This window comes from Macrobrachium nipponense, chromosome 9 (genome assembly GCF_015104395.2).
Source record: "Macrobrachium nipponense isolate FS-2020 chromosome 9, ASM1510439v2, whole genome shotgun sequence".
Taxonomy (NCBI): domain Eukaryota; kingdom Metazoa; phylum Arthropoda; class Malacostraca; order Decapoda; family Palaemonidae; genus Macrobrachium; species Macrobrachium nipponense.
In genome coordinates this window covers 81,464,299-81,480,255 of record NC_061110.1, presented here as the reverse complement: position 1 = coordinate 81,480,255, position 15,957 = coordinate 81,464,299, and the positions used below count along the sequence as shown (strand labels likewise).

Below are 15,957 nucleotides of genomic sequence, written 5' to 3'. Positions count from 1 at the left end.
AATTTCTTCCACCCTTCTCCAGTCTCCTGATAAACTATGTGGTTGTTCAGGATCTCGGACAATGTAGTGCCAGCCAAGCGCCAAATGCCAATACAGGCGAAAAACGCCAGAGGCGGACAGTTCCAAGGAAAAACTCTGTCATGGCCGGATACTGAGAAGGAGCGGGCCTCCAAACCTGGCCGCAAATGCGCCAGAGGCGAACAAATCGGACAGATATAAGAGTGTCCGATGTGGACATCGCCAGACAGCCTAGAGACTCTTCCAAGCTCGAAGCTCCAGCAAGTGTGGAGGAGCCAAGCCAGGCGCGAGGCGCCAGCCAGGCTCTAGGAGCCAGCCAGGCTCTAGGAGCCAGCCAGGCTCTAGGAGCCAGCCAGGCTCTAGGAGAGCCAGGCTCTAGGGAGCCAGCCAGGCTCTAGAAGCCAGCCAGGCGCCATCCAGGTGCCAGGCTCCTTCAAGGCTAGGCTCCAGTCAGGATTGAGGATCCATCCAGGCACAAGGCTCCTTCCAGTAAAGAGAAACCTAAAGCTCTGTCATGTAAGAGGGCTAGTCCCCATTGATATGATACAGGTAAGGCTCTGCCATGTAAGTGGGTCAGCCCCCATTGGCACGATCCGAGAAGGCTCTGTCGTGTAAGCGGGCTAGCCCCCATTGACATGATCCAGAAGGGTTTGTCAGTCATAGGTCCCTACCTCGCTGAAACTCTTGAGGCATGCAGACTCATAGACAGTAATCATGAAGTCTTCTGCCAAGCTCCAGGCGCAAGGCGCCAGCCAGACGCAAGGCTCCAGCCATGGCGCGAGGCGCCAGCCAGGAGGGAGGATCCAATCAGGCGCCAGCAGCGCGCGAGGCGCCAGCCAGGCGCAAGGCTCCAGCCAGGCTCTAGGCGCCATTCAGGCGCAAGGCTCCAGCCAGGCGCGAGGCGCTAGCCAGGCTCCAGGCTTCACCCAGAAGAGATCTATATCAAAGAATGCCCTGGCCTTCTTTGAGACAATGTGATCTCCTAAGCACTTGACAAGTGCATTGATGATTCCTTCAAACAGCTGAGAATTAAAAGCGCATGAAGTGCGAGCTTTTCTGTATTCTTGTTCTTTCCTTAACAATATGTCATAAGGACATATTTAGCTGTCACATACGGGAGATGCAAACTCTGTGTTTGACTTCCCATATCCGAAGGATGTCAAGATAACCTACGAGAGATCCTTCTCTCTTGGTTGATACGTGTCTGCGGATACATTGCTGGGATAGGAAGCCGATACTGATCCTTAACTAGTGAGTTAAATTTTTAGTTAACGTCGTGTTTTTTCTTTGGGTTGTTTGAAAGGAGTTTTGGGGATAACTCTTTTCAACTTAAGCACTAACCCTCGTGTTAGGATCAGGTGATCGGATCGGTGTTGTGCTCCTTAATTATGCCACTAGGCATAGGCATATTGTCATGTAAGAGGCTCTGTCGAGTAAATGGATAAGACCCATCGACAGACCCACAAGAACTCTTAGCCATAGGTCACATCCTCGCTGAGGCTCTTGAGGCGAAGCAGATTCCTAGGCATTAGCCATGGAATCTTCCACCTGAACAAGTAGGAACCAAGGTTTTATTTATTTATTACCTACAACGTATGTTGTTTACCTGTCTATTCAGTAAATAGTTGTCTCTTACCCACCACCAAGGGTGTCAATCAGCTAAGTATATATCTGCCGGGGAAGTTGCATGTACAAAAATGATATTGTTAGAATACAATAAAGTTTTGTACATACTTACCCGGCAGATATATACGATGAATGGCCCACCCAGCCTCCCCTCAGGAGACAGGTGGAAGAGAAAATCTGGTTCTAGAACAGGAACGGTTCCTATTCCTGCCCAACCCAGCGGCAGGGGGGTAGATCACCTGACCTACCTGCAGCGTGTGCCGCGAAATTCGAATTTCTGTCGGACGTCATAGACTAAGCTAAGTATATATCTGCCGGGTAAGTATGTACAAAACTTTATTGTATTCTAACAATATCATATTTATCAGGAAATGGAGCTGGATAAAATGACTTTTCTGGTATGACCCCATGGTTTTGAGAATATGGAAGCACATGTTTTCTTAGTTTTTGAAACTCCCTATTCCATGAAACTCTCAATTCCACATGAGTTGCAACAGAGATCGCTAGGCCACCTGAACTCGCTGGAAAACTAGTTCCTTCCAACTAGTTCAGACTAGGATCACTTTAGCTGAAATTGAATAACAATGGTGTTCCACAGATTAGCTGGATGAGCTTCCTTTCATACTTCTTATAAGTGTCCCAACTGACCAAGTTTGGTGGCTACACAGGCAAAATCTATAATTAGGCTTCCTCTTTTGCCTTTTGCCACACTTATTGCTTGTTATCAACATTTTGAGGGAAAGTTGGGACTTATATTTACAGGATTTATTAATCACAGGTAGATTTACAAGACAGAGAAAGCCATTTGATCAATTCTGGAACTGAGAATGGTACAAGGAGCCCTAAAGAAGTTCCATAGGCAGTTCCACCATGATGGCTTACCTTTGGAACAGAATCCCCAGCAAAGTTCCAGTTGACTGTAATCTGTTGTAAGCTTTAAATGCAGTACCAATATGTAAGCTTTAAAGGTAGCTGACAACTCAAGCAAATGGGTGGTTCCTGCATTTATAGATCTTTGGCATTCCAGATCTGGAAGCAGTGGGGAATGCCCTTTTTAGGACTGTTTATGACCATCTTTTATCACAAACTTCTATACTATTTAGTCCTGCTAGACAAGGCAGCACAAGTAAGTAATTTCAATTTCCTGGGACAATCTTTAGATATAAGCATTTGCAACCTCCTTAATCAAGCCAGTTTTTAACAAACTGCAGAAGTCGTGCAATGTTCACAGGAGCTTAGTAGCTCTTCTCTCCATTTTGGACTCTTCAGTCTTCATGTATGGAGGCTCTCCACCAGTGCCTCATCAGGAGAGGCTTTTTGTGCCAGGCTGCTATCAAGGGTTACTGCTCTGCCCTCTCAGAGCTATTCAAGTGCAAGGCATGGACCTAGGATCTTCTAGTGAATTTAATCATATGTCAAATTTTTCTAAAGGGAAAACATATCCAGGACTCAATAGTCTCCATCCTGGGACCTGTTGCTGATGTTAAAACACTAATCCAGTTCAGAATAAGAACCCTTGGATGATGCCCCTCTAAGGGATCTTACCCTTACAACTACAATCTTAATAACCTTAACCTCAGCTGGTTAAGTGAGCGAGTTACTTGTGCTACTAGGAAGGATTTTCACAAAAAGAATTTCATTGTCTTATGTGACTGGTTTTGTGGTGAAGATGCAGACAACTTCCTTTCAGACTCATTGTGCATTCAGACTCGTCGTGCACCCTTGTTTTTCATTTATCCTTCCCTTGTCAGATTGGGAAAATATCTTTTTTTTTTCTTTTTTTGGCTGAAGAGCAGTCAGGATTTATCCTCAAAAGATCAAAACTTTTTAAAAGGTGCTTACCAATTGTTTCTACCCACCAATTTGAGTTCTGCAGAACTGTCTAAAAACTTATTTTGTTCTGTTATGTCAATTGACCTTGAAAGCTTATGATGCTCTTTAATTTTTAACTTCCAGCTGAATGGGCAGTGTCATGAAGTTCAGTCTATATTAAATCTCTGGCCCTTTAAAGAAATAAGGAAATTCATTCTACAAAAGTTATCTTCACGGAGGTCCATGCATACCTTTTTATGTATTTAACTTCACGGTCTTGCTTATGAATCCCTCTACTTGATCTCACCTGGCCTTCCTATAGCTACAGGTCAAATTGTTACTTTTTTTCAAAGGGATAGGATACAGGCAGTCCCCGGGTTACGACGGGGGTTCCGTTCTTGAGACGCGTCGTAAGCCGAAAATCGTCGTAAGCCGGAACGACGCTTGGAAATTATGTCTTAAACTAATAAAAAGTTATAAAAACCTTACTTGTAACCTTTGGTTACACTACATGTTGTTTCCTGTAGTTTTATGTACAACCTGGAGTTATTTTCATAAAAGAATGCTGGTTCTTGAAGGTAAAAACTATTGTAATCCTCTGGTGACACTACATTCTTGAAGTTTTATGTACAACCTGGAGTGATTTTGCCAAATCTTGAGGGCTACAAGAACAGCTGATTACTATTTTACGTATCATATAGACTAATTAAAAATTAAACGTATCTTTAAATAGGCTTATATATTAGTATCAACAAAACATTTCCTGCTATGAGTCAGAGCAGTTTAATGAAACGAACACTTCTTCTGTTCCTATCTGTTCAGAAAATAATGTTACGTCAATCCCCGAGACGGTGACCATTGCCAAGGTGTCTCTCTCTCTCTCTCTCTCTGATCAAATTACACTGGAACTTTGACATACGATTGCCCTAATATACGAATGTTTTGAGATACAACAGAAAATTTGCGAAAATATAAGCTTTGATATACAACGAAATATTTGAGATACGATTTTGCGATGAGTGTTTAGTTGTATAGGCGACCGATAAATGGCGTTCAGTCTGTTTTTGTTTGTTGGTGCTGCATGTTAACACGTCGTTGTTTTAGTTCGTTGTATTTGCGCCTATTTTTTCGTGTTATTTTGTCTATTTTATTATTAACCATGGGTCTCAAAGCTAAAGACAAAGCAGGTGATAAGAAAAAACCCAAGAAAAATGATTTCGATGGAAGCAAAACATGAAATTATACCAAAGCATAAAACCTTCCAAAGGCATCACCATTATTTCTAAACTACAAACTGATTAAAAAAAAAAAAAATAAAAAAATATAAAAATTAGTTTAGCAATGTTATTTCATTTGTGTTTATTACGTAGTTATTAGTGTACATACGTAAATTAAAAAGAGAACAAATCGTTTCCCCTGCCACCCTTCCCTACCTCTTCCCCCTGCTGGCCTCACGTCATCTTTCGTTGTGGTAAGTAAAATTCCTTTCTTTTTTTTAATTGATTTTATTAACATTTATTTCATTTTTTATCACATTGCTATGTTATTTTATCATTATGTGTGTTATTACTCGTTTATTTGTGTATAAATTGTGTATTTTATGTAAGTTTAGCTGTGTTTAGGTGTGGTTTCATACCGCTAGAACGGATTAATACATATTACATTATTTTAAATGGGAAAAAAATGCTTTGAGATACAACTGTTTTGATAGAGACGATGGTAACGGAACAAATTAAATTCGTATGTCAAGGTTCCAGTGTAACTGGATAATGTCTCTCTTTGGGATACTTCGATTTTGCCAAATCTTGAGGGCTACAAGAACACTTGATTACTATTTACGTATCATATAGACTAATTAAAGTAAACGTATCTTTAAATAGGCTTATATTATTAGTATCAACAAAACATTTACTGCCATGAGTCAGAGGCCGTTTAACGAAACGAACACTTCTCTGTCCTTACTCGGAGCGTCGGAAGACGCCTCTCTCTCTCTCTCTCTCTCTCTCTCTCTCTCTCTCTCTCTCTCTCTCTCTTCTCTCTCTCTCTCTCTCTCTCTCTCTCTCTCATTCTAATCTAACCAGAAACTTCGTTTTGTTATTATTACTGGAAACAAGCAATGATTTTTTTCATTATTTGTGCTTTTGGACTGTTATATGTAAACTTTGCGCACCGCAAGCTAGTATGTATTCATTCGCTCGGAAACTAGTTCCGCATATGAGGCGTCACTAAAAAACATAGAAAAATACGACATAAAAAGTGTCGAAAATCATCATAACCTCAAAATTTTTGTTGTAATCTAACCAGAAACTTATTTTTATTAATATACTGTGCTAAACTATAAAGGAGTTTTATCATAGTATGAGTTTTTTTAAAAGCGTCGTTAACTCGGAGCGTCGGAAGCGTCAGCGTCGTAACCTCGGAACAGCGTCGTAACCCAGGACGGATTTTTCCATTGAATATTTAGAAAAGCGTCGTAACCTCGGAACGTCGTAAGCCGCGAACCGTCGTAACCCGGGGACCGCCTGTACTTTTGACTGCAATTCCTTTTCCTCTTAATCTTGGTCACTAACATACACAAAGTTAGCTTGGACACTCGCTATTACACTATACATGCTAGCCTAGTTCATGATCTCTTATTAGTTCCTCTAACTCTTTGCTAGCTCCAAGCCCTTGAGAGTTGGTGCCTGAATAGAAACAACTCTCTACCCACCGAAATAGCTACTTAGGCATTCATAAAGTTAAGAGTTTAAAGTGCCAAAACGATTACAACTATTTAAAAATGGAATTGAAGTTTCTGGTACAAGCTTATCACTTTACATGGTAATTTACCCTTCCCCTCACCATGCAGAGCTAACAGATTACAACTTTTTAAAAATGGAATTGAAGTTTTTGGTACAAGCTTATCACTTTGCATGGTAATTTACCCTTCCCCTCACCATGCAGAGCTAACAGTGGTCAGAAAACACTAGAAGTGACCAATGACTGTTATTGGAGGGACTTTGGTACCCAGATGTGCAGACAGTAAGCTGGATTCATCTTCATTTGAGATTGCCTGCAAAGGGAGCTCATGGACTTACAGATTGTTTGAAAGTCTTTAGTTTGCACCAAATAAGTCCAATTCGTCTTTGAAAAAAATAATGTAGTTCTATGGTACTCATAAGTGCACAAAATCTGAGCAAAAATTACATTGTGGTATAAACCACCTCTAGTTTCTTGAAATCTAATATTGTAATGTTCTTGATTTTTAATTGTCATGATAATTTTTTTTTCACAAAGGGCTATCTCTTAATAGAATGACAGCTACTGAAAAAAGAATAGGAAATATGCAGCATTTTTCATAAGGATTCAGAAATTGAGTTATAACTGAGTGAAACTTATTTACTCTGGTCTTCCGTGAGCAATATCAATTATGTATTGCTGTATGCCAGAAACCCATAACCTAATTTTTTTATTATAAAACTTAACTTGTAATAATTCTTTTATAATAACTTGTAATAATTCTTTTATAATAACTTGTAATATTTCTTATATAGTAATAGGAATTGTAATATTTCTTGTATAATAAGTCTTGTTAATCTATTTTTGCAGGTTCACGACCTTATTATCAGACCCACATGCTCCTAAGTTACAAGAATGTACTGTAATTTGATTAGTAAATATATGTAATATCATTGAAACAGTTTTCATGTAACACACGTTATATCTTTGCTATAAGTAACCATTTGGTATTTTTTTAGTTATTTTTTCTGAATGGGAGATAAGAATTTGAAAGGAAGCTTTACTGAGTGTAGCTGATGGTTGGTTTTTTTTGTGCTCTACTTAATAACTCTGCCTTATGTATTTTGATGAAATATCCATTCCTATATTCTGTATTCATTACTGTTAGAATATACCTTATGTATTTTGATGAAATATCCATTTCTATATTTTGTATTCATTACTGTTAGAATATATCAATAAAATATTTTCCTCAAACTGTTTGTTTATTAGCTTTTTAGACTTCTTGATTTTAAATTAAGTTAATGAAAAATGTTTTAATGTTACCAAAATGTCTTGTGTATATATCATCTTTAGTCCGAGTTCTTCAATGCCATGAGGGTTCTTAAGCTCTCATAAAACACCAGAGGGAATAAAAATTTTAGTTTCCATAGCAATTCCATCTGTATGGTTCCTATGGTGTATATATCATCAAGAGGCAACCTGACCCAAAAGTAAACTCAGCATTGTAGGTCTTCACCCTTCCTGAATTTCTGTTTTTTTCCTACTGGCCTGTGTCCTGCTATTTCACAGCTATGTACTACTCTCCTGACTAACTAACCTCCCCTTCTTATCACATGCCCAAACAGTTATAGAATACGGACTCCTCCCCATCTCTTTTGCATTTGCCATTACAGTATTATACATTTTAAGATCTAAAATCCCATATGCCATTTATTTTTGCAACCTGAGCAACTTGTCACACCATCTGTTGCATTGGATGAATTAAACTGAGTAAAATAACAAGCCAGCTGAACAGGTTAAAGTGACAAGAGACGGAGACATATTTGCAAAATTTCAAGACTGGAAAACTTAGAAAAGCCAAAACAAGAGTTTCAGGAAATCAGCAATATATCAGTGACTGAGAGGGGGTAAACTTAAACCCAGAATAAAATACGTGTCCCGAAGGATGAAGATGACATTGTCAATTACATTGTAAAGAAAAATCCCTGGTTATGTAATTTCATTCATGAAGAGGACGACCTGAAAATTGTAAAGGGAATGAAAGCCAAAGATGACATATACTATGCACTATATCATCAAATGTGCACCACAAATACGAAAGGCTATCTGTGATAATGGTGATAGGTTGAGTACACTGTACAGCCGATACAGAGCGTATACGGCTGTTACTTACCCTACCAAAGCTATTAATTGTTCATAGCGCAACAAATTGTAAAAATGACCAAGCTTGTCCTAAATGTGGTTAAAATTGCGAATCTAAGCGATCGTTCCTAGACGAATTCACTGACCTCCACTCGTTAGCTAACAGAACCATATAGTGATTTGTGGTGACTTCAACTTACATCTAGTTGATAACGATGACAAATACTATTTTAAAGAATTTATAGGGTTACGTGAAAGCTACGATCTCGTGAATATTGTGAGAGAACCGGCATCATTAGTAAACCATACCACTGACCTGTTGATACGAAACAAAAGCAACGAGATTGTGAGCGACATGGGTTGCGGCGGCTGCGCCCTGAATGCGTGATATCTCTATAGTACATACGTTAGCTAGTTACATTTAGTATAAATATCTGGAATGGCTTTACGCTGAAAAAAACTATAACCCATAGAAATAAAACCAACTTTATAAAGCTGGTGAATTTATTGTTGAGAGTTTAAAGAAAATAAGAGAAACAAGCCAAGAGTACAGGTGAAATTTAAGGAATACCTTGACTAGGCCACTCATTATGTGCAAACCGTTTTGCAGTCTATAGCAAGCATATTGGCGTCAAACTACAATGATATATGTTCAGATGTTTGTTTGTATGTTGTTTTTAGGTTGCATGGAACCAGCGATTATTCAGCACCGGGACCAACGATTTTACTTGACTTCCGAACCACCTCCAGAGTGAACTTCTGTCACCAGAAATACACATCTCTCCAGTGTTGCCAAAGCGCGGAGAAACGACCAAAAGTGCGGAGAAGATTCGATCATTCGAGGGGGAGTCATTGAATGCAGAGCTGCGGACTGCACTCCTCATGTATGCGGTGCTGTAGGTCCGCATATATATTTATGCTTTTAAAACTTTTTTCCATTAATAAAGATGATTGAAATTATATAATATTTTCTGAAAATACTAATATTTTTGAAAAATGAACCATTTTCACTATACTCTGTTTTTTTTTCATCTGTCCATCCGCCTGTGGTGTTTTTGTATGGTAACACTGCGTCCCGGGTTTTAGATAGTTACGCTATGTGTAAGTTTTAAGTAAATAAAAGGATATCTGGGTGTACATTTGCAACTGAAAAGTGTTTTAATAATTTACTGTATGCGAATTACACCGTTAATATTCGAAATAGGATATTATTATAAGCGTTGAATGTAAGCTGAATGTCACTATCTTAAGCCCGGGACGCAGTGTTACCATACAAAAACACCACAGGCGGATGGACAGATGAAAAAAAACAGAGTATAGTCTCGTGTGTTCATGCGCCAATATCAGATAGGTAGTACGATCATACGATTGTCAAGAACCGATTTTGACAACAGCAGATAACGTAACCCAAACGTGATGTCTTGCAATGCATTTCATTCTTTAGGTCCAGCTGTCTTCAATTTGCCTTTGAATTAAGATATATATATATATATGTATATATATATATATATATATATATATATATATATATATATATATATATATATATATATATATAGTAAAATTTGGTTAATTTGGGAATTAATCTTAGGGTGAAGACTGAACTTAACATTACTTTGGTAAACTTTAGATTCGTGTTTAATGAGTTTTTATTTATTTATTTATTTAGAAAACAATTGCAAACATGTATTAGGCAATTACAATAGTTGAAGTTATTCAACTGATTATAACCGAATAAGTTTTGATATCAGTATGCTATGAAGTGGTGTATTATAATCGTGGATTTTCTTTATATTAATGTAGCTTATTGATAAAAAAAGGACCAATTATGATGTGCTCTTTTCCAATTTCTTGAAACTCATAGCCCCAAATATGGCATTCGTTTGGCTTAGGATTGCCACATGTATACCATAAATCTTGGGGAAATATCTCATTTCAAAATATCCGTATCATAAAAGAAGGCATATAGACCTACATGTTTCATATCGTTTTTGTCTGTTTACAATGCTTATGGCATTGATTTTAAGCCTAGACCTATGTTATATATTAGATTGTTTATTATTATTATTACTTCAGCAAACGTTTTGATTTAACATACAGCATGTTACCTAAAGTGATGAATGTGGCTTAAAAAAGAAAAGAAGGAATAAACTACTTCTGAATATCGAAGGATTTATATAGCTTGTCAACTTACTCTGTGGGGAACGCAAAAGTAATGAATGAAAAGCAACCGTTTTTAGTAAAGAAATACATTTCAGTGCAGTTTTTTTTAAACTTCCCACTTTTAGCTGAAAACTTTATGAATAAATTTACTTGCCCTTGTTCACTTTGTGGCCTAATTTACGCATCAAATCATATATAACATTCAGAACTATAAAACAGTAATTATACACACACACACACACACACACACACACACACAACACACACACATATATATATATATATATATATATATATATATATATATATATATATATATATATATAATATATCGAATGTAATAAATCAGCTTCAAGACTGAACACGGGGGGGTCCGCGTGTCTCGTTCGATTCTAAATTTGACTATCATTAAAGTTACGTAATGTTTCAGAAGATATGAAGCAACTGAATTTCGGTAACTTGATCAAATATTTTCAAAAGGCAAATGTTGTCTTATTTACATTCTTTTGACACTTGAAAGATCATATTTTCAAAAACATTCTCTTCTAAAAAAAAAATAAAAAAATAAAGGTGTCTTGACGGTGTGTTAGACCTACGGTCTTAATGGTTCTCACCAACACGCTCCCTCAGATGACGTAGGTGCGCAGAAGAGGCTTAAAATTAGGGAGCTGTCTGGCTGACTTGTTATATTTGGACCGTGGATTCTAAATTTGACTATCATTAAAGTTACGTAATGTTTCAGAAGATATGAGGCAACTGAATTTCGGAAAGGGGAAACTCTAACCCTAAAAAGGTTTAATTAGTAAACCCAACTCATATACTGGTAAAGATACGGTTAATATAATATAAGCAGGGTGACTATTTAGTCTAGTTATTGTAGTAAAATAACATTGCTTGGCAATTAACACTACAACTCCCGGTGCGGAGCTAGTTTCTCGGTGATGTGCGGACTTCGCGGCAACCCTGCATCTCTCACTCCTCAATGAAATGGCCGAGAATCGAACCTGCGACCACCGAGGTGGAAAGCAAACACCATACCAATCACGCCACTGAGGCGCTATATGTTTAGATGACACAAGGCAGATAAATAGTAAAATAAAATGCCAAATGGTTTAACAGTTATAACAATGAATTACGTGAAGCTACGAAAAAGATAAGAAAAATGGAAGATTTATGGTAAAGATTGAAAGAATCAAGTAGTGTGTAAGGACAACGCTTATTCATAATTTTCTCTGTATATAATTCATCATTCGCGTTGTTCTTACTTCCCTCCGAGAGAGCATTCAGCGGGCTTTCCGCCAGTGTATAAAGCTTGTATAACCATATATTGTGTACTTTTATATTTTGTATTTTATGTCTCTCAAGAAACACAAATCGGGTCTCGCCGACCCACTTTTACTCTCTCGCAGGTCGGTGACCACATTTCCGTCCGCATGCTGTATATTTATATTTCCCTTGACTGTAATAAAAATCAGTACACTTCTACCTGCCTCTTTGTCCACCTCTCACAACTGGTGACCTCCCGGTTTGGACGGTGACCCAAGCGGTTTTGGCTCAGCCATTAAGGGACTTACTACCGCCGCTCACCTTCAGAGATCTTTAACGGACTCACACGGCGCCTCAGTATAGATCTCTGAAAGCTCCTACCGTGGAAATGGAAAATAAACCAACGCCTTTAACGGACTAAATACGGCATACCTGCCAAGGTGTGTTCAGGCGTTTCCTCAAACGGTTTGGCCCGCCATTCACGACTCTGTCGACCGTTTCTGTGAGAGAGGACAATGGGCGCAGACAGTACCACGCGGGAAACCCAGGCCTCCCCCGCCCCAGCGACAGACTCGGACACAGCGGCCGCTCGAGCTGTCAAATTGCCCCCCTTCACAACGGCTGACCCGGTCTGCCTGGTTCTTCCGAGCCGAAGGGCAATTCCGGATCGCGGGGCTCACGAACAAAGTGCTGCAGGCTGACCTCGTCGCAGCGGGCCCCCTCCCGACAGAGTGTTCGATCCGAATATCTAACTGGCTGACCGGTCGAGCACGAACCGGACTTGTCACGCTCGACGAGATAAAAGAAAGGCTCGTGACAGCCTATTCCGCGCCCATCGCTGAAAGGGCCGCCCGCGCCCTCGACCTAGTCGCGAACCCCATGCGCGGCGCCGACCCCCAAGATGCCTGGGACACTGGATGGGCCTCGTCGTCTGCCCGAAAATAGGCCCCGAGGGGAAAAAAGAAAGGGATCAGCCTGAGCCGCGAAATATTCCTGCGGCAACTCGAGCCGGACGTCCGAAAACAGCTGACCGACGCGTACACCCTAGAGGACGACAAACTACTAGAGAAGGCAAAGAAACTGACGTTGTCGAACAATGCCGCGAAGCTCGCCGGCCCCCGATCCTCCGTGTGCCTGGCCGCAGAGAAGGAAGAAGACGACGACGACCCAACGCAAGAGATCGGCGCCGTATCCCAAGGGAAGTCCTCCCACACGCAGCGAGGTGAAAACTCCTGGTGCCGCTTCCACCGGAGATTCTCCAAGAGGTGCGAAAGCCCTTGCACCTTCCAGCAGTCAAAAAAACAGGCGACGGCAAACAAAACCAAGGCCGCCCGTGGCAACGGCCTCGTCGGAACCACACACCGTAGGGTTCTACGTCCGCGACGCGATCTCCGGCCGGAGGATGTTGGTGGACATGGGGGCAATGCACTCGATATTCCCGCCGTCAGGAAAAGACCGTAGCCGCGAGCCCGACAAAACAACCTCCCTCGTCGCCGCAAACGGGACCCCCATCCATTCCTACGGCACGAAGCCCCTCAAGATATCCATCTTGGGGCGAAACTACGTCTGGGAATTCACAATCGCGGACGTCAGGATCCCGCTACTGGGGGCAGATCTCCTGGCGCAGAACGGCCTCCTGGTGGACGTGGGCCGCAAACGCCTCCTCGACACGGGGTCTTCACAAAAATGGACCTCTTAAAATCCTATTTCCAGGTTCCAGTGCACCCCGAGGATGTCCCCAAGACTGCCATCATCACGCCTTTTGGCTCCTTCGTCTTCCATTACTCAACCTTCGGCCTGAGGAATGCAGGGGCCACCTTCCAGCGCCTGATGGACAGCATCCTGGGGGACCTGCCCTTCTGCGTCTGCTACGTCGACGATACTTAATTTTTTCCAGGTCCTTGGAGGAGCACCTACATCACGTCCGAGCGGTCCTGAAGCACCTGCAGGAAAACGGGCTGGTCGTCCGTTTTGACAAATGCACCTTCGGCCACGAGATCTCCGCGACGGGCGTGCGCCCCATGGCCTCGAAGGTAGGCGCGGTGCAGAAGTTCCCAACACCAACCACGGTCAAGTCCCTGCAGGAGTTCATCGGAATGGTCAACTACTACCGCCGATTCATCCCCGCCGCCGCCCGCACCATGTCTCCTCTAACACAGGTCCTGAAGGGGAAACCAAAGGCCCTAACGTGGGAGGCCGAACAAAAGAAGGCTTTCAACGAGACGAAGAGGGCCCTCGCCAGAGCGGCGACATTATGCCACCAAGACCCTGCTGCACCTTTATGCCTCACCACTGACGCCAGCAACGTCGCCTGCGGGGCTGTCCTCGAGCAGATGGTCCAGGGCGAGTCCCAGCCACTCGCCTTCTACAGCAAAAAACTGTCAGCCGCCGAGACAAGGTACAGCACGTTCGACCGCGAACTCCTGGCGGTGTACCAAGCAGTGCACCATTTCCGCTACCTCCTCGAGGGCTCCCCCTTCACGATCAGGACAGACCACCTCCCTTTGGTACACTCCTTCACCAAGGCGGGCGAACGCTTGGTCAGCGAGACAACAGAGGCACCTGGGCAGCCATCGCGGAGTTCGGTTGCACCATCCCGTACGTGGCCTGGTGAGAAGAACCCCGTGGCAGACGCCCTATTGAGGATAGAAATCAACGCTGTGCATCTCGGGGTCGACTACGAAGACCTCACCCACCGGGAACAGGCCGCCGACCCCGCCCGGAGACCGCCGCATACCGCACTGCTATCACCGCCCTCAAGTGGGAGACGTGCCTTTTCGGACCCGCAGGCATGACGCTCCTCTGCGACATCAGCACGGGCCGCCCGCTGATCCCAGCCTCCCGAAGGAAAGCCGTGTTCGACGTCATACACGGACTCTCGCACTCCTCGGCATGGAATTCGGAAGGACTCCCTCGAGTGGGCCAGGACCTGCGTGCCTTGCCAAACTAACACAATCAGTCGGCACACAGAATCAGGCGTGGGGGAATTTCCGCAGCCGAAACGAAGATTTGGCCACATCCACATAGATGTCGTTGGCCCCCTGCCCCCGTCGGAAGGCGCCAGGTACCTTCCTGACGGTAATCGATCGCTCCACAGATGGCCGAGGCAACACCGATGTCGGAGGCGGAACAACGAAAGCATGTGCCCGAAAGCACTCCTCGCCAGCTGGGTCAGTCGATTCGGAGTGCCAGACGAAATCACGACAGACCGCGGACCAGTTTTCCTGTCGGAGTTGTGGACTGCCCTGGCCCGCCTAATGGGAACGTCGCTACATGCCACCACCGCCTACAACCCAGCAGCTAACGGCATGGTGGAGAGAGTCCACCGTTCGATCAAGGCTTCCCTGATGGCGCGCTTGCACCGACGAAAATTGGAAGAGCCAACTACCGTGGGTCCTCCTCGGTCTCAGGACTGCCCCACGGTCGAACGGCGAGGCATCACCCGCGGAGAAGGTATACAGGGAGCCATTAACAGTCCCTGGCGAGTTCTTCCCGACCAATGCCGACGACGCTGACATCTCCATCGCCAGGCTTCGGGAATCCGCCGGGAAGTTCTTACTCCCTGCGTCAAAACCTTCTCCGACAGAACCAAACGTTTCCTCCCGAAGGCCCTATCATCGTGCAAGCACGTCTTCGTCAGGGACGACGCCCGCCGCCCGCCTCTAACGAGACCCTACCGCGGTCCCTTCCGCGTCCTACGACGCACTGACAAGGCATATCTCTTATCCTGATCGATTGTGACTGGGTCACAATCGATCGTCTGAAACCAGCCTTCATCATGGACGAGGACCTCGCAGACACGGATTCCACAGGGCGCCTCAATCTTCCTCGGAAAAAAGCGACTCCTTCGATCGCCAAACCTCCCGGCCGTAGCCGCGGCCGCCCTCGGAAGACGGTCGAACCCCCCGAGGATCACCTCAGGGGAGGCATCCCGTCCCCGGAAACTCCCGAGGATCTACCACAGCAACTGATATCGCGCACCCGAGGGCGCCTCCGCCGTCCAGCTCGCTTCCGCGAGTGACTACCCGAAGTACAAAGAAGTCAGCCAACAATTATACCTAATTATTGTCTTAGGGGGGGAGTATTTGTATTAGGGCTTGTGCCTTGTATGATAAGGCGCCCTATGAGGTAATGTTTTAGACTGCGATAATCTTACGCTAAGTCGGTTGGTATTGCACTTCCATCTTCAATGGAGTGTCTGGGGGTTTG

The 15,957-nt window shown here is 43.2% G+C and overlaps 1 protein-coding gene across 1 annotated transcript in view; it reads left to right on the top strand.

Annotated features, from left to right (window-relative positions):
* The window catches only part of LOC135218412 (dehydrogenase/reductase SDR family member 11-like), a 39,791-nt gene extending 32,489 nt beyond the window's left edge, over positions 1 to 7,302 (top strand). Inside the window, exon 7 of the mRNA XM_064254715.1 lies at positions 7,045 to 7,302. Within this exon, the coding sequence (XP_064110785.1) occupies positions 7,045 to 7,080 (36 nt within the window). The 3' untranslated portion in view covers positions 7,081 to 7,302. The remainder of the gene's footprint in view (positions 1 to 7,044) is intronic.
* The last annotated feature ends 8,655 nt before the right edge of the window (positions 7,303 to 15,957 follow it).